The sequence below is a fragment of the Ambystoma mexicanum genome, chromosome 1p (genome assembly GCF_040938575.1).
Source record: "Ambystoma mexicanum isolate Mex_15411 chromosome 1p, UKY_AmexF1_1, whole genome shotgun sequence".
Classification (NCBI taxonomy): Eukaryota; Metazoa; Chordata; class Amphibia; order Caudata; family Ambystomatidae; genus Ambystoma; species Ambystoma mexicanum.
This window is the reverse complement of record NC_090921.1, coordinates 404,349,754-404,372,353: the sequence shown is the minus strand read 5'-3', so window position 1 is coordinate 404,372,353 and position 22,600 is coordinate 404,349,754. Positions and strand designations below refer to the sequence as shown.

At 45.9% G+C, this 22,600-nt stretch overlaps 1 protein-coding gene across 5 annotated transcripts in view; it reads left to right on the top strand.

The window, feature by feature from the left end:
- CHERP (calcium homeostasis endoplasmic reticulum protein) overlaps nucleotides 1-22,600 on the top strand; it is a 1,035,077-nt gene that overhangs the window by 686,517 nt on the left and 325,960 nt on the right. For all 5 annotated transcript variants that reach the window (XM_069649195.1, XM_069649194.1, XM_069649192.1 and 2 more), the window contains 3 exons: nucleotides 4,577-4,710; nucleotides 5,574-5,660; nucleotides 8,206-8,349. In XM_069649195.1, the coding sequence (XP_069505296.1) occupies nucleotides 4,577-4,710; nucleotides 5,574-5,660; nucleotides 8,206-8,349 (365 nt within the window). The remainder of the gene's footprint in view (nucleotides 1-4,576; nucleotides 4,711-5,573; nucleotides 5,661-8,205; nucleotides 8,350-22,600) is intronic.

Here is a 22,600-nt window from a genome sequence, read left to right as displayed (position 1 = left end):
CGTAGTGACTAGTGTACTCTTAGTCCATAGTCCCCTTTCCTCCATATGTCCCACCATCCTCCCCCTCTGTCCCCAAATGTATCTGGTGTCATTAGGGAATGTTAATCTATTGTCGACGAGTCTATGGGGACTGGGATGTGGCTCCGGAGGGCGGAGTCAAGGCAGCGCATGCTCCCAGGGCCTCTATATTTAAAGGGGAAGATAAAGGTTGTCTCCCGTCCCTGCGCCCATGCAGTATGGAGGAAAGGGACTAAGGGTACGTTAGTCACTACAGTGAGTAACTTATAATGTTTGGGCCCTGTGGAATCCAGCTTACCTGACATTGCTGCTCAGCATCCCTCCGGCTCAGCACTCCCTCTGGTGCAGTTGCTCAGTTCTTCAGGGGTCTTTCACCGAATCCTCCCATCAGCCCCAACAGCCAGGGCACTGTACCTGCAGGCAAGACAAGAGAACATTATTTGCGCAATCCGTGCTCCGTGCAGCACAGCTATAAAGACACATTACGCGATACCTCGCGCAGCCATAGGCACTCAACAGACTATTGCAAGAAGCATCACATGTGTCACAGCTGGACTGGAACACATCCTGCCAGTGACGGAACTGGACCTGGTGCCTTCCTTGCACACTTGGGTGCACAGCCTTAATGGAGTGGTGAGCCAGTCTCTTTGCCAGCCAGCAGATTCAGGGTGCATAGGAGCGAGGGGAGGTGAGGGGGGACAGCTAATCTTCCCCATTGTCTCACCCATAGGTCCTCACCCCAATTACACCTTGGCCTATCCAGTCTTCACTGGGAAACTTGACAAACCACTCCCTACTGCACCAGACACAGGGTTGTTCTTGCCTTATTGTGGGGACGGAGTGGTCTGGATCATGCATCCAACACTAGAAAGCCACGTACCAGACACCAGAAGGCCGGGCGCGCCAGCAGGGCATCCGGTAGGCGTTACACCTATGGTGTCTTCTCTGAAGTCCCTGACCCTCAACTAACTTTAAAGTGAAATACATACTTGTTTGAACAGTCTTCCTCTGGAAATCTGACTTTCCTGCAACTGAACCCTATCTCACTCTGCCTACAGCTGGCACCTAGACCACTAGGGTCCCTCTACTGCCTCTGAATGAACTGATGCTATAGAATAAGGGAAGGATTGGATAAGAAATGGGTTCTGCCTTGAAAAGAATAACAAGTGTTCAAAAGTTACTTACTTGTAAAAGAAGTTGGTTGGTAACTGTAACTCTGAGAGTGAGCAGTTGCAAAATGTCTTAACGCTGTGTCATCCTAAAACAAGTTAGTTATTGCTTATCTCAATCTGTGTTCCACTGATCTTAAAAAGCAGCTGTAATGTTATGTTGCAACATTTAGTTTTAACTGCCTAGAATAGCTGTGTGCCAATTTTGAAAAGTGTTCCTTTAGGTGAAGCTGACCTGGGGTTGCCTGGACCATACAAAATTAGTGTAAAGAGTTCTTGCTTATTGCAGACTGTGTTACACTGAACTGAAAAGCAACTAATTTTATATTCCCCCAAAAGGGTCTTACTCTCCTAGTATAACTGTGTTATCTCAAAAGTAGTAGAGCTATATAGTGTTCCTTGAACATGTGTTCCACTATTAAGAAAAGTATATTTGCAAGTTGGTTGACTTTGATGTCCTTGTTGAATCTCAATGCATAACTGACAGGGTCTACTACCCTTGAATTGCTGTAAAGTAATCTGAAAGTAACCTAGGGTTTTACTCCCCAGGAATGAGTGCCCTATAATGAATGTGTATACAAAGTTCTGACTTACCTAGAAATACGGTTAGGTGTTCTAAATAAGTTCTGTGTTTGTCTGTGTATTTAAAGCATATTGTGTTTTTTATAATGTGTTTATATGCTTTATGATAGTACTTACCCAGGAATCCCTTGGTCTGCTTGTATATAAAATGCACCCTTTATTTTTACATATATGGCCCAAAGAAACACTGAAACCCTATGTATTGTAAACATAAAACAGGTAGGCCAAGATGAATTTTGGGTAAATAAATACTATCGCATTATATATAAAAACAATTATAAAAACACAACACAATGCTTTAAAGTGCGCAGATCAAAGCATAGACCCTGTTCAGAAAACTAACAGAGAAGGGGAGAGGGGAAACAGATTCCCCTTCACCTAGGGACACAATAAAATAGTTACCTAGTCAAAGCAAAACATTCTGGTTTGATACAAGTCAGAAGGATTTATCATAGATATGAACATCTTACCTAACAGTAAGTACCTACAGTCTTCACAACTGGGTTCTGTGCCTAAAGACACATCCCAACCGTAGTGCATGTGAAGGACCCTTTACCCGGTTGCCAGCAGCTAATATATATGGCAGGTTATGGTATTAAAAACGGGAACATATGTTTGTGAGCAAAAATAGATTAACAGTCCCTACCACCTAAAACACAGTTCCACATTTAGACCGCCTAGGGCCTTGTAACAGTATAATTGCCCAGAACTGTACATTAAGACCAGAGGATGGAACTACAATGCACTTTAGCCAAAGCTTTTAAGACTCAAGGGACATCTCGGCAACAACACTTTCCAGTTACATTTTGTTTGGAAATAGTTACTAAATGCAGTAGCCATGTTTCCAATACTTTTACCAATGCAGAAATGAAAAAGATTACTTTTCAAAGGGGTATACGATCATCGGTGTGTGCTGAAATGGCAGATCTTCGCCCAGTGCTCATTACACCCCGGTGGGATCCCCCAAAATTCTCAGGGGCAGGTTTAGAACCCCAGAGTCACTTTAAGGAGTGTTCCCGTGGTAGTTAAAAGTTCCATAGGATATAATATGAAAGGTTCAATGTCCATTTACACTGAAGCAGGGTAAGTACAGTTCTACCCCACAGGTGCAGATGCTTCAGCGATCTACACCAAGGACTGGCAGAGGATACTACACGGAAGGATTCCAAAGGTTGGGAGATGGACCCCAAAGGCAAAGTTGCAAGACAGTAAAAATAAAACAACCCAATGCAAGTCTATGGGAATTTGCGGTTTGGTTTTGCCTCCCAGGAATCACTACCGTGGACCAGGGGAACACCTAGGAGTTAGTATTATGAGTAATCGCCCAGCCTAGAACCCCACAGTAGGTACGTTGGTGGGTTTGGCAGAAACTGCTGAAGTCACCTGAAACAACCTGACAAGTTAACTGTTCCACCTCTGCTAAACTCTTGACCATTCCTAAATTCAAGAGACAGAGGGGGCCTTTGCTGTCCAGGCTTCTTCTCTCTGGAACTCTTTACCCTTTACAGTTCGAAATGAGTCTGACCGCTTCATTTTCAGGAGAAACTTGAAGACCTGTCTGTTTGCTAGAGTTTGTTTTTCAGGCGGCCGCAACTGAGATCTGTTTCCAGTGCCTTGATGCCTCGCCTGAGGCGATTTATTGCGCTTAACAAGATTTCAACCTACCTCTTCTCCAGAGGTGTTCTATTCCAGATCCTGTTCTCGGGCTTGGCGCCCTGAACCAATGATATCACCAAAACATAAGGTGAACAGAAGTTCTTCCTAGGAGATCTACCTTCAATCCAGCAGTGAAAGATCCGATTAAGAGTGAAGGAAGAAGGGAGAACTTAATGGGCAGCTGCCAGCTGCACGGTGAACATCAAAAGGCAGCAGTGTGACAGCAAATGCTCCCAGGACTGAGACAATGGGTAGTGGCACATTCAGGGGAAGACCGAGAGAAGGGGCGTTTACACCTTTGGCAATAATGACCAGCCAGTTATGGCTACTGATCTCTAGCAACTATCCTGGCAATGAGAGATACCTGGGGTAGGGATGGAACCACCCGGCGTAGACTAGAGACAGATTGTCCTTAATGAGTCCCTTTTCAATAGCTTTATTAAACCCTTAGTGGTGTGTTCTTGACACCATCTGTCACAGCAGCTCTCACCCGAGGGTTGTGCAAAATTCTCTGTTTTGTTTGAGGTTCATGCCTCTGACCTATGCTAAGGTCAGAGTAAAAACAGGACATTAGGGCAACCATGTCCTCCTTGGGATTCATTCTCATTCTTTTAACACATTAATTTAACATGGCTTTGTTTCATAGCTGATGGAGGGCAGTTAAAGCGTTTTTTTGCAGGCAAAATTTGATCCATACAAAGCGAGTTAATAGACTACTGAACATTTTCCCAGAGAGTCATCTATTGACTTTGAAAAGCTGGTTACAACATTAACCGCTTTAGTACAACAGGAGTGTCCTTCACCATTAAGGCATCATCTATGTATTCTGTATTTCTTCAGTAACATTTTGTTTCCTAGTGTTTACCACAAAGCAAAACGTGTGTTCATGAAGATGTAGGTTTGAAATATTGTGCAACAGAAAAGTGAAAGGAGTTGCAGTGGAAAGGCTTGCCCATTGCACATACGAACAATAAAATATGTTTTATGAAATAGGGTTTTGTTTTTAAGATTGATTTGCAGTTTAAATACAACTCTGTGCTTGTATGAAAATCGACTTACATTTTTGCTTAGAACTTGATCAGCATTGCCCAGTTGTTACAATGCAGTTTTTGGTTCTCCTTATTGGTTTGTTATGTTTGCATTTGCTGCAGCTTGAAGATCATGATTATAAATATTTGGACCCAAAAGATATCCGCCTTCCACCCCCGATGCCACCCAGTGAGAGGTTGTTGGCGGCAGTGGAGGCATTTTACAGCCCACCATCACACGATAGACCTAGAAATAGGTAGGTATGATTCTTTTCTCCACTTTAATCACATATTTAAAATTGGATGAACTTTTCCAGTGCATTGACTGGGCATGCACAGTTTTATATCTTGTGCTCGCATTCAGTAAACAATTGGAAAACTGTCTTTTCAAAGGAGTCTCTAGTGCTAACTAACCTACTGTAATTTCTTTTACAACTAGCGATAATGAGGTGTTATTTATATAGCGATTTCTCATCCAACCAACGCTGGTACTCATTTATTGGCCTCAGAAGAATGAAATACTGAGTTGGCCTTTCTGGGATTCGTACCTGCGACCTGCAGATCACACACACACTCATCACAGGAGCGAGTGCTCAACCCACTGAGCTCTTACCAGCTAGCCCTCCTCTGACATACTCTCATCCTCTTGTCTGAATTCCTCACACTTCACCTTCCAAAAGCATCTGCCAATGTCACGTGACTTATGTCATCCCCTAGTAACCACCATCATATTCAGTTTTTATATTTATCCTGCTCCTCTCCACACATGTTCTTCCTCCTGTCCATCTATCTATTTGCTTTTCGGTAGTCCTACATTTCTGAGCCAGGTAGTCATATGCCAGGGCTAGGAACAAAGGAAAAATAAGGTCTGCTTCTTAACAAAAGCCTTAGGGCTGAATCACATTTACAATTTCGTTTTTCAAAATAGTATTTAGCCAATGTTTTTTAAAACCCACTCTTAACCGCTCCGTGATCTATTACGATGGCTGAAAGTACCAGATTGGATTTTGAAGTGGTAGTACCAAGATGGCAAAAACATTGAAATTATAGCACTGCCATCTGTGTTTGTAGTTATTAAAAATGCATTAAAAGTTTTGAACAAATTGGTTTTCTGTTGCAGTGAAGGCTGGGAGCAGAATGGGCTTTATGAATTTTTCAGGGCGAAGATGAGAGCAAGACGCCGGAGGGGGCAGGTGAAGAGTACCAGGTGAGACTAGCTGCCACTATAATAATTTACAATAAATGTTTTGGTTCATATGACTTTCAGCTTTTATTCTTGGTCGCTGATCTGGCTGTATCATATGACATTCTAAATGTATCTTAGTCTATTGTGGCATCCAAAATGACTGCAGTTAAGGAGTAGATGGCCTGATTTTAGTTTTCTACCCTGGCCGTTGATGCTTCCCAAATTTAATCTGATGTCTGTTTGGGGACACCAGGCATTGAGACAATTGCCTTTTCTGCTGCATTAGAAAGGACATGTGAGGTGAAACTGCATCATATCACTTATATTGATGGTCTCTTTTGAACCTGAACAGTGTGTTGAAGGAAATTATGTTTATGAATTGTAGCAAAACAAGAGGCGATGGCTGACGGATTTAGAATTAATCTAAAACTTTGGTATTGCTCGGGCCAACCCTCTAGACCATCGTTCTTTGCCTGCCAAGCCATTCCAAAAGGGGAAGACCAGCTCAAACTGCTTGGTCACATCCCTTCTGCACGAGACCACAAGCATCTCCAAACATGTTTTGGCCTCATTAGTGAGAAGCAGCTTGGGTCTCTAGGCCCATCATGCACGGGACCCACGTCTGGGCATACCCGTCCCACTCTGGGTGACTACAGCAAAACAAAATAGGTGATGGCTGGAAGCTTTAGAATTGATCTTAACCTCTTGTTTTGCTATAGTCACCCAGAGTGGGATGGGTATGCCCAGATGTAGGTCCAGTGAAGGCTGGGCCTAGAGACCCAAGCTCTACACCTCACTGATGAGGCCCAATAAGGCTGAAACGTGTTTGGGGATGCTTGTGGTCTTGTGCAGAAGGGATGTGGCCAGGCCTGATTTGCATATGGTCCTTCCCCTTTCGTAAGGTCTTGGCTGGCGCAGAACGATGGTCTGGACGGTTGCCCAGCGCAATGCCAGAGGTTAAGATTAAGTCTAAACCTTCCAGCCATTGCCTCTTGTTTTGCTAAAGTTTATGAAATTGTCTCCCTTGTTCCTCGTGCACATATTCTAACTGCCACTCAACTTTGCATTTACTCCAGTGCTTCTGATTTCAGTGTGTGGTGAAGTTCTTGCCTGTAATCCTAGTTGTCAGAATCTTATAAACACAGAAATATCTCTGCTCATGTGTGAGGTCCTGGTAAAGATCTTTTCTGGGCTGGCAACTGGTGGGCCACCTGCTGGTGCTTTCATGTGGTTTGACTGTGCCCTTATCGGATTCCGTCGAGCAGCAGGTCCTATCCCCACCTTGCTCTATTTGCCCCCACAATGTTCTACCTGGGTGTCTCTTCCCTTCCTACTTCTGGTCTCTCTCCTGTCCCTCTGCTTGGTAGTACTATCAGTTTACTCCACTATTTTATGGCCTCCTTGGGAAAAAGATGGATCTCCATAGTCTTCCTGTCCTCCCCCACCAAAGGGACATTCTTTGGTCTCATGTGGTCTAACTTACTCCCCCTTTCTTGTGTCTGCCTTGCTTCCTTCTCTCTTGGTAGTATATAATTATTTTCTGTGGGCTTTTCACTCAACACTAACTTTCTTTGCCTCGAACCTACTCCTTCCTTCCAGGATATTCTGGATTCTCGGTTTCTCCCCACTATTTTCCTGGAATCGCTAAGTTTTTACTTCCTGTTCTCCTTTTCAGGTTTCTCATTCCCTCCTAGGCTTCTTGTCTGTCTTTACCCAACTCCAGGTTTTGTCTGCCTTAGAGATGCTATCCTGAGGGTGTCTCATTACCCGCTCTTCCTACTGTAATTCTCCCCCTCTTCCTCACCCTTGCCCCTCCTTCTCCCTTCTCTCCCCTCTCCTGCTGCTATCTCTTCAATTTTACACTTCCCTCTGTTTGCGAATCCTGATTTCTGCTATGAATCCATGGACTTTGCCTGAAAATGCCAGTGGCTCTGCAAATTCCCAACAACTGTTTGTCGGAGTTTCATGGCTTAGAGACCCCATAAGGGGCTCCCGAAAAGGATGTGGCATTCCCAGACATTGACACTGGGAACACAACACAATTCCAATGAACCCACTTTAAATTTAGTGTTCAAGACTTGAAAGGTGATTAGTGTATTGCTAAAAAAATCTACTCCATCAATGCAAGTCAGTTTTTTATATGTATTTAGTGATCCATGCTTAATTGCTCCCCCTTCCAAGTTCGCCAATGAAAGCTGCTCTATCTAATGTAATGGTCCCCAGTGTATCATCTCCAAGAAATTCAGATTATGTAATTTTTACAAAGCATCCACTTGTCTTATTTCTAGATGATTTTGCGTGAAAGTAATTTAGCTTTAAGACTGATAGATTTATGTTAGGTGCAGGTTACTTACTATGAAAGTAGAATCTAATTTATTTCTAATGTTAAAAGTATCCTTTGTGTGTATAGCTTATTTAAAAACAATGCAGGGTCTGAGGAATCTTTGCTGATGTCAGGGAATTAAATGTTGTTGCCAAGTAGAAACTTGGTACCAGTGCTGGAATCTGTCCTTTCACTATAGATTTTTTAATTACTTAACCTAGATTCTTTTTTTTTCTTACTAAGGTTGCCTTCCCGTTCTCGTAGCCGGTCTAAGAGCAGAGGTCGAACTTCTTCAAGATCGAGTTCCCAATCTTCCAAATCCTCTGGCTCGTACTCTAGGTCCAGATCGCGTTCCCGCTCAGGGTCCTACTCTAGGTCAAGGTCCAGGTAAGCAGTGTGAGCCTCATCTTCTATTTTCTAAAAATAGTTAGACAGCGCAATGCATGTCTAACAGTAACTTATGTTACTTCAGCGTTTGGGAAAGATGTCAGGTGATCTCTCTTAAAATTAGTTTCTTACACGTAGGGCAAGGATAGTGTGACTGTAACGCCACTGTTGATGCCTACTTTTTAATCTGAAGAAAACAATTGAAATACTATATCGGGGGAAATAAAGCATAGTATGTGACGCACTAAATGGCAAGTAACTTGTGGGGGGGGGCGGTGTTGTATTTGGTACTCCTTGTAATAGGGATGTCAGCATAGTGGTAACCTGAATTCTAGAGAACTTCTTGGGATCACCCATTTCATGCAGGCCATGGAACAGCTGATCAAAGCCATTCTGAATTTATTTGTGACGTTTTTTCCCCATGTAAATTACAAACCTCAAAAATGCACATTGTGTGAAAAATGAAATATAAGGCAGTTTGTCTTGCTACAGATAAGTAAAGTGCTTGTTAGGGGGATTTATCAGTTGTATCCTTAATCCCCTGTTTTAGCGAGACCACAGCACTTTTTGTTTGACTTCTGGACCTTTTTCTTGCTCTCCTGAATGAGGGGAGCCTTTGTCCCCTCTGTCCCCCTCATTCATCCTTACTGTTATATTTATGGGAACTTTGTTTTACTTGATGGTATGGAGTCGGCTTTCCTCTATCTCTTAAAAGCATCTGTATTAAACGTTTGCAGTACACAGCACCCTTTGTGCAGTGTTGCTGGGAACCTTTTCGGTTCTCCATTTTATATTTTGATTTTCCATAAGAACTACTGTTAAGGAAAGAAGGATACTTTATATCCTTCCTAAAACTTTAACTTATAAGCAATCAGCACACCCCACTGTATGTGTAGTGCCAAGGGGATACCAAATGCCCACCAATGGCCCACTCCTGGCCCCTGCCTGCTCCCTGTCCGCTACCAGTCTGGGTCTGGGGGACATCTCTCCCCCCCACGCTCTCTTGGAGGCTACTAACCCAAGGTCTGTTCCCTCGCCGGATTCCTTTGTTACTCCTCCCCTCCACTGTGACTCCCACAAAATTCATATTTAGCTGTCCCTCCTGTGCTGGATGAATGTGCCTGCATGCCTGGAATAACCTTAAGTAGCTGTCCCTTTGCCCGGCAGGTATGGCACGCCTTGCCTCTCCCTACTTGCGCCCCCCTAAACCCTCAACCCCCTACGGCTCTGTCAGTCCATGAACCTTAGCAACACTGCCATCTCTGATTCCCCGTTCCATGTCATTCCATAGTTGCAATGCCTCCTCTGTGTCATCAAACTCGCCCTGTCCAAAGTCTGATGGCCACACACTTGCCTATCCCACACACCTCTGACGTACATCCACACTCCTTAGCTCATAGAGCTTGCTTACTCATGTAATACGTGCCTTGCCAGGAACCTAACTTACTTGCACAGACTGACCTAGCCTATTATATAGGGAACAAAGGTAGCTCCCTTTTGTTTCAGCCCCCATACTGCTTGTTGGAAATTCAGACTGACCTTCCTTGCTCAGTGCTCCTCTTGCATATTAATGAATCTCCTGCCCCTGTTCAACTTATTAACAAATCTATCCAGTATATCTACTACTCTCCTAGTATACAACGTCTATACCATCCCTGACGGTAGCACTACCCACTATACTACCCACACAAAAAATCTAAATTATGCCATACAATCAGCCAAACCTAATATGAAGCCTCAACTACCACTAACGCTAAATTCATAACCATGCAACACGCATGACCGAAATAATGGACTCCGCTCGAGGCTCGCAAAAATATTTGAACCTTTAACTAGAACCCTTACCTTACCCAATAAAAGATCCAACCCCCACCCTGAAGCCTCCAATTCTACAAAAAAGAACATAGGAAGTCATGCTCCGCATATGACTCTTTCAACCATACTACACCGAGGACCCAGAAGCCTAAAACTCCATTAGTTCCAAAACCAACCAACCATTGCCTAAAAGGAGCACTGTTAAATGCCAGGTCACTCGTAGCACATGCCTCTGAGATAGCGGACATCATCCAATCAGAAAACCTGGACTTTTTGGAAATCACTGAATCTTGGCTTCATGCGGCAGCAGGTCTAGCTCTTTCCTTAGCCATACCCAATGGTTACACCATCCTTAGATCTGACAGAAATAACTCACGAGGAGGAGGAGGCATTGCCCTCATTACCAAAGTGAATCTACCTATCAGACTAACAACTCCGGTTGATATTAAATCATGTGAACGCCTTACAGCCAAGCTCACCATTAACAAAACCCAGACTCTCACGGTTCGTTTGGTTTTCAGACCTCCAGGCCACATCAGTACCTTCGAGGAAGACTTTTCTAACATCGTGTCTAATAACCTTAAAAATACCTCTCAAGTACTAATACTAGGAGATATGAATCTGGGTCTTAATGACCCTAAAGACTCACAGGCAGCTCGTGTGACAAATACCTTAACTGAACTAGGATTTGCTCAGTGTTTGACTCTACCCATATCAAAGGTAGAACATTAGACTGGGTGCCAGACTATAACTGCAATACTAGAATATCTTCCATATCTCCCCAGATCTGGACAGACCACTACATTATCTCCTTCTCCCTAGGCACTGAAAGACCTATTCTTATGCCTGCACCTCTTGCCCCTCTGATTCTCCCCACACTCAATGCTCTCCCAGCCCACATGGCTCCGGATGATTTAGTTAAAGAATTTAATCAAATTATGTCCGCCTCCCTAGACTCAATAGCACCTTTTAAAAACAAAACAAAGTAAACCCAAGGCACACCTTCATTCTTGGTACACACCCCAATTGAAAATTCTGTGGGGAAAAAAAACAATGTGAGGTATCCTGGAGACTACTTCCATCTGAGGAAAACAAAACTAACCTCCATACCATAACAGTTCTCTATAAAAAGGAAATACTCCAAGCAAAGCACGAAACTTAAAATGCTAGAATAGCCCAGGCTAAATAAAGTACGAAGGAACTCTTTGCTATACTTAAAGAGCTTGAAACCCCAATCCCTATGCTGGATAACTGTACAAAAGATACACTCTTGTGCTCTGACATTCAGCATGCACTAGTTAACAAAGTTATGACCTTACAAATGAAAATTGCCAAGAAAAAAGCATCACTAACCAGGACATCCCCCCCCCCCCCCATCTGCCTCCACGACTGATACTACACCGAATAGCCATGACCACCCCCCACGCTTCAGTTCCACTAAAGTTACTATACTTGATACGGAAAAAGTTCTCATCACTCAAACCTTCCAACTGTAAGGGAGATCATTGCCCGGCACAACTCATAAAAGATGCCGCTAGAGACCTGGCCCCGTTCATAACCAAACTGATCAACGCCTCTTTCTCATCTGGTAAAATTCCAGCTAACCTCAAGGAATTGTGGGTGCTCCCACTTCTAAAAAACAGACATTGGACCCAACGATCCACACTAACGTCCTATCACCACTGTGCCATTCTTGTTGAAAATATTAGATAAAATGGCCTACACACAAATCCAAAAACACTTGGAATCTAACTCATTATTGGGCTCATGCCAGTCTGGTTTTCGGTCCCAGCATGGAACCGAAACAGCCTTACTAGACTTGAAGACACAGATCGACGAACTCGGAGACAAGGGGATTTCCGCCCTCCTTCTCTTATTGGATTTATCCGCAGCATTTGACATAGTTGACCATGGAGTACTATGTAGTCACCTCGACACAGCTGCTCACTTCTCAGCGGAAGCCATAGTCTGGATACAATCCTTTCTCAGTAACTGGACTATGAGAGTTTTCTCCCAGACTGCAGCTGCTGACCCCATCCCTATCACTTGTGGAGTGCCTCAGGGATCATGTGTCTTACCCACCCTCTACAACATCTTCACTAAGCCCCTTTTCAATGATCTGGATCATCTGGGTGTTACCTACACAAACTATGCAGATGACACCCAGATCCTCCTACCTCTTTCTGGTGATTATGACAAGGATTTGGACTTGGTGAACAGGATTTACCTAGTCAACCAGGCATGGATGGCTACCCATGGTCTATGCCTGAATGACGGCAAGACTGAGATCATCATCCTGGGCACTACTGCATCCCTCAATAAACTAAGGTCTAACTACTCTGCCTTTAATATTGATAACACTATCTCTGTGGCCAAAGAGGTGAAGACCATAGGATTTTACCTAGACACTACCTTATCCTTCAACAAGCAAGTCAATGCTGTGGCCTCTTCCACAGCCTATACGTGTAAATTGATTAGAGCTAGCAAACCTTTTCTATCAAATAGCAGTTGCATCACTTGGCCCGAGCTCTTATTTTGTCAAAATTGGATTATTGCAACGCATTATTCATAGGTGCTAACAAACAAATCATCAAGAAGATCCAGACCTTGCGAGATAATGCTCTTAGGGCCGCATTAGGAATTGCTTGGAGAGAACCCATCTCCATGACTAGAAGAGCCAATAACTGGCTTTCCACACACGACAAAATAAAGTTGAAGGTTGCGACTTCGATTTACAAATGTTTGAACAATGCTGCACCAAGCTACCTGTTGGAAGGATTCAACAAGAAGTCTTCGACTAGGATCACTAGACTATCTAACACTAATTACCTTGCCGTTCCTAGATATAAGCTATCAAGAATTGGGTGTTGTAGCTACCCAGTCAAGGCACCCGAATTGTGGAATTCACTACCACCCATACTAAGAGTAGATCAGTCCTTCCATAACTTCCGCAAGAGTACCATTAAATGGCTCAAATACTCAGACCTCTAGTATGTACCAGCTACTGTACTGCACCGCGACTGTAAATATTGACTGTAAATACTTGGTTTCAAACTGCACAGTTTACTCTTCATTTTACTATGTGATACACTCATGTTTCTGTATATTGGACTTCCCTATGCTATTGTCACTCCTGTAGTATATCCCCATTTGTGTTCAACTGGTTATTCCTGTAATTTTGTCTGTATAACTAAGCTTTGAATTGTCTTATGCTCTGCGCCCTGATACCTGTGGGTCTGGTGCGTAATACAAATAATAATTACAAAATACACATTAGGGAGGTACCATCACCGCTATGTTGCTTATGCTTAAACGACTTTTTTGAATCGCGCTGGTTCACCCATCTTGAATCTCGACGTTCTCATGCTGGGCTTTTGAATCATTCGTAATCATGGTGGCCCTGAATCATGTTGTGCCCCTCAACAACTTTGAATCATGGTATGCACATGCTGGACTCTTGCATTATAAGGTTTTCATTGTTGACTTTTGTATCTTTGCAGTGCTCACTCGATCTGTTTCTTTGCTCCTTGACTCTGAATTTTGTCAGCTTTGCACCTTCTCACCTTACTGTTTCTCAGTATTCTCTTCCTCAACTTTGCTTGTGCCTTTTTCTCCTCGCCCCCACCCCCTCACCATAACTAATGCACTTGCAGAAATGTCAATAGACCTAGTACGATAGTCACTGTTTGTTCCTCTCCTTTCTACCCCCCCTTCCCTCACCTATTGTAAATGCCCTTGCACTATCTGAAATGTCATCTGGCCTGGTGCGATAGTAAATTACCCATTCTTAATGTCTCAAGGTCTTGTATGAATCTTATTGTATTTTTCCCTTGCTCCCTCGCCTGCCTTAAAGCGCTTTGAAAAACATGTGTATAGGTGCTAAACAAATAAACTATCATATCAAATCAAGTATTCCCTTTTGAGGGGATTGTGTCCTCCGACGTATTCCACATCTATGACAGGTAATAACCACAGCTATGCTATTTTGGAAAATTTTCCAGCGTAGGCGTCCTGCGTCGATGACGTCGATACGCTGTCCCTCGAGGGCCTCCGTCGAGGGTCGACGTCACTGGATGTTGTATATAGGACGCACAGCGCCCGTAGCCTCAGTTCCGTTTTTTCTGCAAACGTGTTTGCTTCGGAATCTCGGTGCGCTCGATTCTTCTACTTTGAAAGCAATGTCTTTGTCTTCTTCTACCCCGAAGTCGGGCTTTAAAAAATGTCAGGACTGCGGTTTGAAAATGTCGATCACGGACCCGCACGAAGGTATCTCGGCGAAAGCCATGCCACCGACGACTGCATTGACTGCCAGTCCCTGACATTAAAGACCTTGCGGGAACGGAAGAAGAAATTAACGGTAAGTAGGGTGTCTAAGCCCCATAAGTTGAAATCTGCGGGGCTTTCGACCGACAACTCGAGGGGCGACTCTCAGTGTCGGCAAAAATCCAGGGGGTCTCGGAGTGCTTCCTGCCATTCCTCTGCCCATTTGAGGCATCCTAGGAAGCGCTGTCACTGGTTGCCTTCCCCGTCCTCGTCGGAAGACTCCGCCAGAAGGCGGTTGACTTGTCCCACCAAGTCTTCGTTGCGGGCAGAATGGGATGCATTCCGCCAGGAGATGATGGCAAGGCACAGTTCCGGCCACGCCTTCAAAAGAAGCCGTCATAGAACGGGCTCGGTCCACCACTCGCATACCTTTGGACTCGGGCGGTCAGTGCGATCATCGGGAGCTGTGGAGGTCCCGACCGGACAAGGAAGATCGCTGTAGCCGTGCCAGATCCAGGTCCCGGTTGTCGACGCCATTGGCGCCGTGTTTGTCGGACGATGCTCTCGGGGCTCCCCCCTCTAGGAAGTGGTCGGTGCCTCGTTCAACGTCAACACCGATTCCCTCGACGCCTTTTGCGGAGGATTTGCCGGAGGTGCCCCATAGGGCAGTGGAGGCTCCGAGGAAGGCTCTCAGTAAATCTGTGAGGCCTGTTTTTGAGCCCTACTCTGTTCCTCCTCCCAGATTGGACTTGTTCCAACGTTTGAAGTATATTTCAGAGGTGGTGGAAGGGTCTGATGAGAAGATGGTTGTGCCTCCTGATGTCCCTGATGACGTTTTGTCTGGTCACAGTCAGATGGAAGAACTCGGTCAGTCCTTGCATGATGCCAGTGGTCTTGACACCTCTCCGGAGGTGGAGTTTGGCAGGCCTGAGCCTGGAACACATGCCGAATCCTCCTATAGGCGTCTCATGTCCAGGGTGACGAATACTTTGGGTGGTCTGTTCCACCTGTTGATTTTGATCAGGATGATTTGACGGACATCCTGGACCAAGGTCCACCCACTGACCCGGTGTTGCCATTTCACATGGCTTTACAAAGGAGGGTAGCAGCGGCTTGTACTGTTCCGGAGAGTCTCCCGGCAGTAGATTTGAAAAAATACCACCCAGCCAGTAGTGACCCCTGCTACTTGTCGACGCACCCTACTCCGGAGAGTTTGGTGGTGCGGGCGGCTACGGCCCCAGCGAAGCAGGCTGCATACCCCACCATCCCTCCTGATGGGGGCAACAAGCGCTTCGATGGTTGAGCGAAGAAGACATTTTCTTCTGGGGGTATGACTTTGAAGGCAGCCAACTCTGTTTGTGCCTTGGTGAAATTGACTCACACTCTGTGGAATTGTGCATCTTTGGCGGCTGAGCATATTCCCGAAGGGGAAGAACGGGATGGTTTTCTAGCCCTCGGAAGACGGCAAGGATGCCATGGGTGAATCCGTTCAGTCGGGTCTGGACATGGCAGTCTGCGTCAGCCGGTCCATGGCTGCGAGCACCGTGATAGGCAGGTTTGCGTGGTTGCGGAAGTCTGTGTTTGCTCCTGATGTGCAATCCCGGCTTCTCAACATGCCCTTTGATGGTGTCCATCTGTTTGGCAGCAAGGCTGACGAGAGCCATGAGAAGTTGCAGACCTCAAAAGCTGCAGCGAAGTCTTTGAGCGCTGCAGTACGTCAACCTCTGCCTTTTTGTCCTAGGGGGACAGCAATGGAGGGGAGGTTCCTTTCGGTACTACTCTACCTTTGGTAGATCAAGGGGAGCTGCCAGTCAAAGGGGCCACCGTAGGAGTACCAGAGGTGGAAATCAAGGTACTCGAGGTGCCAAAGCCGCTCAGGTATTGCCTCCTTGCCCTCGGGCACTGCCGCAGCAGCGTCCGCTCAGTCATGAGGCCATGGCCCATGGTTCGCCGGTTTGGGGGCAGACTTGCGCAGAATCTTGGAGAATGGCGAGCCATTACTTCAGATGTGTGGGTTCTGGAGATCATAACCCACGGCTACTGTCTTCCCTTCTGGCAGAGGCCTCACGACAATCCACCGGAGAAGCTCTCTTTGAAGCGTCCGGATCTGCTCCTTGCGCAGGAAATCCCATCCCTGCTGGAGAAAGGCGCCATATAACTGGTGCCTGTAGCGGAGAGGAACAAAGTATGGTATTCCCCTTTTTATTGTTTCCTGAAAAAAGACGGGTTATTGAGACCCATCATGGACTTGCGTTGGCTGAACAAGCTCCTCAGGAAGGACAAGTTCAAGATGGTGACTCTTTCTCAAGTCCTCCAGGCCCTTCAACTTCAGGATTGGTTGGTGTATCTCGACCTCAAGGATGCTTACTTTCATGTGCCGATTCATCCCAAGCACAGGAAGTACCTGAGGTTCGTGGTTGGCGACTCGCATTTTCAGTTTCAGGTCCTGCCGTTCGGTTTGACCTCCGCTCCGAGGGTCTTGACCAAGCTGATACTGGTGGTGGCAGCATATCTCAGGAAAGGGGAGATTCACATCTACCCCTACCTGGACGATTGGTTGATCAGGGCGCGCTCTCCCGAGCAAATCCTGGATCATCTGTCAGTCACCTGCCACTCAGTTCACAAGCTGGGCTTCTCTCTCAATTTAAAGAAGTCCCATTTGACACCTACCCAGCGGCTCCAATACATCGGAGCAGTGGCAGACACATCCCTGGGGCAGTGTTTGCCTCCCCAGGTGAGGGCTCATCACATTCTGCAGATGGTTGACAAATTTCAACATGCCCCGAGTCTCCCGGCGTTAGAGTTCTTGAGGTTGCTCGGCCTCATGGCATCCTGCATTTTCCTGGTGCCAGAGGCCAGCCTGCGGATGAGATCTCTGCAGTGGGCTCTCAAGATGCAGTGGTCGCAGTTCTCCGACAGGATGTCGGATCCCATTCAGATTCTGCCCTCGGTCGCAAAGGATCTTCTGTGGTGGGCCGTCAAAGGCAATCTGATGGAGGAAGCTCCATTTTGGCAACTTTGGCCGGAGTTGACGATCGTGACGGACACATCCCTCACGGGTGGGGAGCTCATGCCAACGAGTTGACAGCCAACGGCCGTTGGTCTCCGTCGGAGTCCAGACTCCACTTCAATCTGTTAGAGCTGCAGGCTGTCCTGCTAGTTCTGAAGGTTTTCTGCCATCTGTGCGGGGGAAGAATTTCCTGATCATGACGGACAATACCGTGGCCATGCACTACTTCAAAAAAAAGGGGAGGCAGGGTCACTCCCGTTGTGCAGGGAGGCGATGCAGCTCTGGTTCTGGGACATCCAGCAGGAAATTTCGATCTCAGCAGTTGATCTGGCCGGAAACGAAAAAGAGGCGACGGACGCTCTGAGCAGGCAGAGCATGGTCTCTCACGAGTGGGAGCTGGCTCAGGAAGTTCTGTTGGATATCTTCGCCCTTTGGGGAACCCCACAAGTGGATCTCTTTACCACCAGTGTCAACCGGAAGTGCGAAAGATTCTGCTCACAGGAATTTCCTCCAAGAGGAGCCTTAGGGGACCCGTTCGTAGTGGTCCTTCCCACTGCTGTACGCTTTTCCTCCAGTCTCCGTCCCCGCAAGTGCTGCAGAGGTCACAGAAGTTCGGTTCCCGGATGAACCTCATTGTTCCAGCATGGGCCAGGAGAGCATGGTACCCGGGCCTTCTAGACATGTCCATCTGCCCTCCATGCCGTCTTCCCTACCGAGACGATCTGCTCTCTCGGGAAGGGGGGGGTCAGGTTCTCCATCCAGAGGTCAAGTCTCTCAGCCTTCATGCTTGCTATCTGAAAGGTTGAGGTATAAGGATTGGGACCTCCCGGAAGATGTGATGGATTTGTTGCTTTCGGCCAGAAGGCCCGTAAGGAAATCCCTGAACCGTTGTCGTTGGAGCAAGTTCTGTGACTGATGCAGGGTACAGAATGTTCATCATTTCCAATGTTCCATTCCTTTGGTTTTGTCTTTTTTGCTTTCCTTAGCCCACAAGGGCCTGCAAGTGACCATTAAGGGTTACCTGGAGGCGCTGTCTATATTTGAGGGCTCGTCGGAGGAATGTTCTTATTTTAAGATTCCTTTGATTTCACAGTTTCTAAAAGGGCTCACTAAAGTGTTTCCACCGTCGCCTTTCCAGTTGCCGGGATGGGATTTGAATTTGGTTTTAAAGTTCCTGATGGGAGCTCTGTTTGAGCCCTTACATTCTTGTCCGTTGCGACTGTTATCCTTTAAAACTATATTTTTAGTTGCGGTTACTTCCGCATGCAGAGTGAGTGAGTTGCAGGCACTTTCCGCCAAGCCACCTTTCACTTTGTTCCATAAGGACAGGGTTGTCCTTAGAGTGCGGCCTTCTTTTCTTTAAAAGGTTGTGTCGGAATTCCATTTGAGCCAGAAGGTGATTCTTCCAGCGTTTTATCCTCCTCCACATCCTGGTAAGGAAGAACAGAGGCTCCATAGGTTTGATCCTAGGAGAGCTTTGAGTTTTTATCTCTCAAGGATGTCCCGGGTCAGAGTGGACCATCAGCTCTTTGTTGGTTATGCTGGAAGGCGTTTAGGTCAGGCTGTTTCCAAGCAGACCTTGTCCATATGGATCATTTTGACGATCTCTGAGTGTTACCGTTTGGCAGGAAAGGACCCTCCAGTAGGCTTACGGGCCCGCTCTACTAGGGGTATGGCGGCCTCCACAGAGGGGCCTTTCTGATTCACAATATTTGCAAAACAGCCACATGGGCCTCTGTCCATACTTTTGTGAGACACTATTCCTTGGACTCGATCCATGGGCAGGATTTGGCCTTTGGTAAGGCAGTCCTCTATTCTGCAATTTGATTGGGCATTCTAATATTCTAAAATTGTAAATTCTTTTTCCCACCTCCATACGTTGGTACTGCTTTGGGAGTCTGTCATAGATGTGGAATACATCGGAGGACACAATCCTCTCGAAGAACAGGTTACTTGCCTTATCTGGTAACGTTCTTTCGATGGGATGTTCCTCGTATTCCACATCGAACCCTCTCAGCCTGCCCCTCTATAGAATTTCTTATGCGATTGCAGCTTACGTTTCCGCAAGGCTTTCTGCAGTCCTACTGGCAGGAGATTGGTGCCACACGTTCTTGGAAGAAACTACAACTGAGGCTACGGGCGCCATGCGTCCTATATATAAAATCCAGTGACGTTGACCCTCGACGGAGGCCCTCGAGGGATAGCGTATTGACATTGACGCAGTACACCTACGCCGAAAAAATTTCCGAAGCAGCACAGCTGTAGTCATTACCTGTCATAGATGTGGAATACATCAGAGGAACATCCCATCGAAAGAACCTTACCAGATAAGCTAAGTAACTTGTTCTTCTCTCTGCTCCTGTGACTTTTTGGTCACAGTGACAACCCTAAAGTTATGGATGGTGGCAGTGGATGTACCACGCACTGTATTCACAGCCTCAATTATGAAAGGTCACCTATGTTTTGATATATGGTGGTTCTTTCCTTTTTTTGCCATTTCTTATTATAATTGTTCTTATAATGCGCTTAATACCAGCAAGGGTGTGCCTGTGAAGGCAGGAAGCCGGTGAAGAGCCTGAAACTCCACAGTCCTTTGTCTGCCAGAGTGCCTGAATGGAACTATTTCCCACTGGGGGATTGCTGTCCGGTTCTGCGATATCTGCACTGGCTTCGGGTGAAACAGTGTTATAGTTTTCAAATCCCTCTGTTTGGTCCACCGGACCTATTATCAGGTTAGGGCTGACTTCGACCTGGGATAAGTTCCAGCCTAATATTCCTCACCCCACTCTCGGTTCAGGAAATGATCACCTGGTTCTGGTTCCTAAGTTCTGCTTTCAGAGAGTTGGTGGCCGGGCCATCTCTGTGGCAGCTGGTAAACTTTGGAATAGCCTTCCGCTTAAACTTAAACAGATTGAGAACCTTCTGGACTTTTGTCATCTACTTAAAACCATCCTTTTCTGTGAAAACCGATGATGGCTGTGGCCCTGCTGTGTTGATCCTCACGCCCGGATGCCCTTGGGTGAACGTGCGCGCTACAAATTCAGCTAACATAACATTAGATAGCCACCCGCCCCTTTCTGTAAACTGCAGGGAGAGTTTGCAGGGGAGTGAATAGGAAATCCAAATAAAAGGTGAGGTTCCTGAGGAAGAAGTCAAGCCGACCACTGGAACAGAAGATCCGAAGCTGTAGGCAACCAGAGACGCCTGCAGGTCCTTCCAGTAACCGTGAAGCAACCACCGCTGTCCTGACCCCGTTTCCTTATCAGCAGAGGCGCTCCGAAGATGACTCCTCCTTCCATTTGGGTATTGGGTGTTAGAGGAGTTTTCCTAACGTCTTACTGATAGTAAGACTTTAGTAAGCTATCTCAGTTGTTTGTAGATCCCCAACTCTTGGTAGCAGTGTGTACTAACTCAGGAACTTGGTAGAGTGACAGAGCAGTGAAGCTCATCTTAAGAGGAAGATGTGAGCTGTAGGTAAGTACACTGAACCCAGTTAGACATGCACACCAAAGAGGCACTTACACTTATTTATCTAAAATGAATTCTGATGCTTGTTAATCTTAATCACATGCTGTGCACATAGTTTGACACCTAGTGGTAATCGCAGAGTATTGCATCTTTCTTTCGAGGATCGAAAGGGGATGCTGACATGGACGTCACTGTAACACTATCCCGTTGTGACGTGTAGTCTACCCAAGATCCTTCATGCGTCGAGGTCCCTCATTGTATTTTTCCGCCCAACTAGTTGGTTGCCATATGCCGAGCACGTAAGAGTTCATATTGCAGAATGGTTCTTTCATTGTCCCAGTACAGATGGTCGTCTAGTCTCTGACTACTTCTCTTCGATGACTGCTTCGTGGACCCCCTACGCTGAAGACATCCACTGCTGTCTGGCGACTGGTGCATCGATTGACATCTGTCGTCTGTAAGGCCTCGGCCCTCCAGCTAGGCCCTCAAAGTAGGGAGAGTAAGGTCCTGGGTTGATTCTTTCTGGGAATGCATTTCCTTTTCTCCTCTTACCCTTTCTGGTCTGGCTACCGCCTTTCACCTCTGCTATGGCGACGAGTCCTGTTAGGCAAAATTACATGCAATACCCTTTGGGTGCACTACAACAACCCGGATTTCCTGGCAATAGAAAACCAACCTTTGGTATAAGTCTGTACTACACAGGTTGGTAGTGTGGTTTAGTAGCCAGGCTTATCTCAAGAGGAGTCAACGTGAGCTGTAGGGGAGTTAGAGATTCACAGTGACAAGTGTCCAAATAAACTTACACCCAAGGTCTCCTAATTAAACAATTTATTTAACAGTCAGTTTGAATAAGCCTTCTTCAGAAGGGAGCAACACACAAATATATACTTCAAAAATACACACTCTTAGTTTTCTAAATCAGCAAATACCCATTTGGGATGGCTCACAGGCACTACCTACACCCTCAGATGACTTCAATAGCTAGGGTGTTGTGGACATTAATATATATCACTGTTGCATTTAGAATATAATTGAGAGGAGTGTCAAAGAAAAGAGGTTTCAGAATAAGACAAGTGTTCACACAATTATTCTTAATCAGGTAAGTACTTTCAACAACCCCCCAATGCAAAGTCAGTTAACCCATTCCTGGAGGGAAGGGTGTAAACACATAAGCAGAGCAGAGGAGAGGAGAGTCATTAGGGAGCCAGACCAGCCAATCTTAAGTTAGCAAAAGTCAAGGTGAACTGAAGCACTTCTTGTAGGTAAGTAAAATTCTTGCACAATGATTTAAAAATATTTGTAGCAAAAGTAGAATCGCAAGTGGCATTACAAGTGGACTGGCTGTTTGGCTGTAGTGCTGCTGCGTTGTGTTCACGATCACGTTCCTTCATCTGGTGGAAAGCCAATAGTCGGCAAGAGGAAGTATCCGCATTCGTAACGCGGACTTGCTGTAACTTGGGACTAAAGTAATTATTTTCCTTTTATTGGTCTAAACATATTGTTCTAGCAATTGCATGTAAGGTTTTACCTTACTTACTCACTCACTCGAGGCACTCATGTTTGTATTTTCTCTGTCTGTTTCAGTGCCCACTCCCACCGCTGTGCTCCTCCCACCACCCCTAGCAGCCTGACTATGCCTGTAGCCACGCCCCAACAGGAAGAGGAAAAGCATTCAAATACTCTGACCGCGCATCG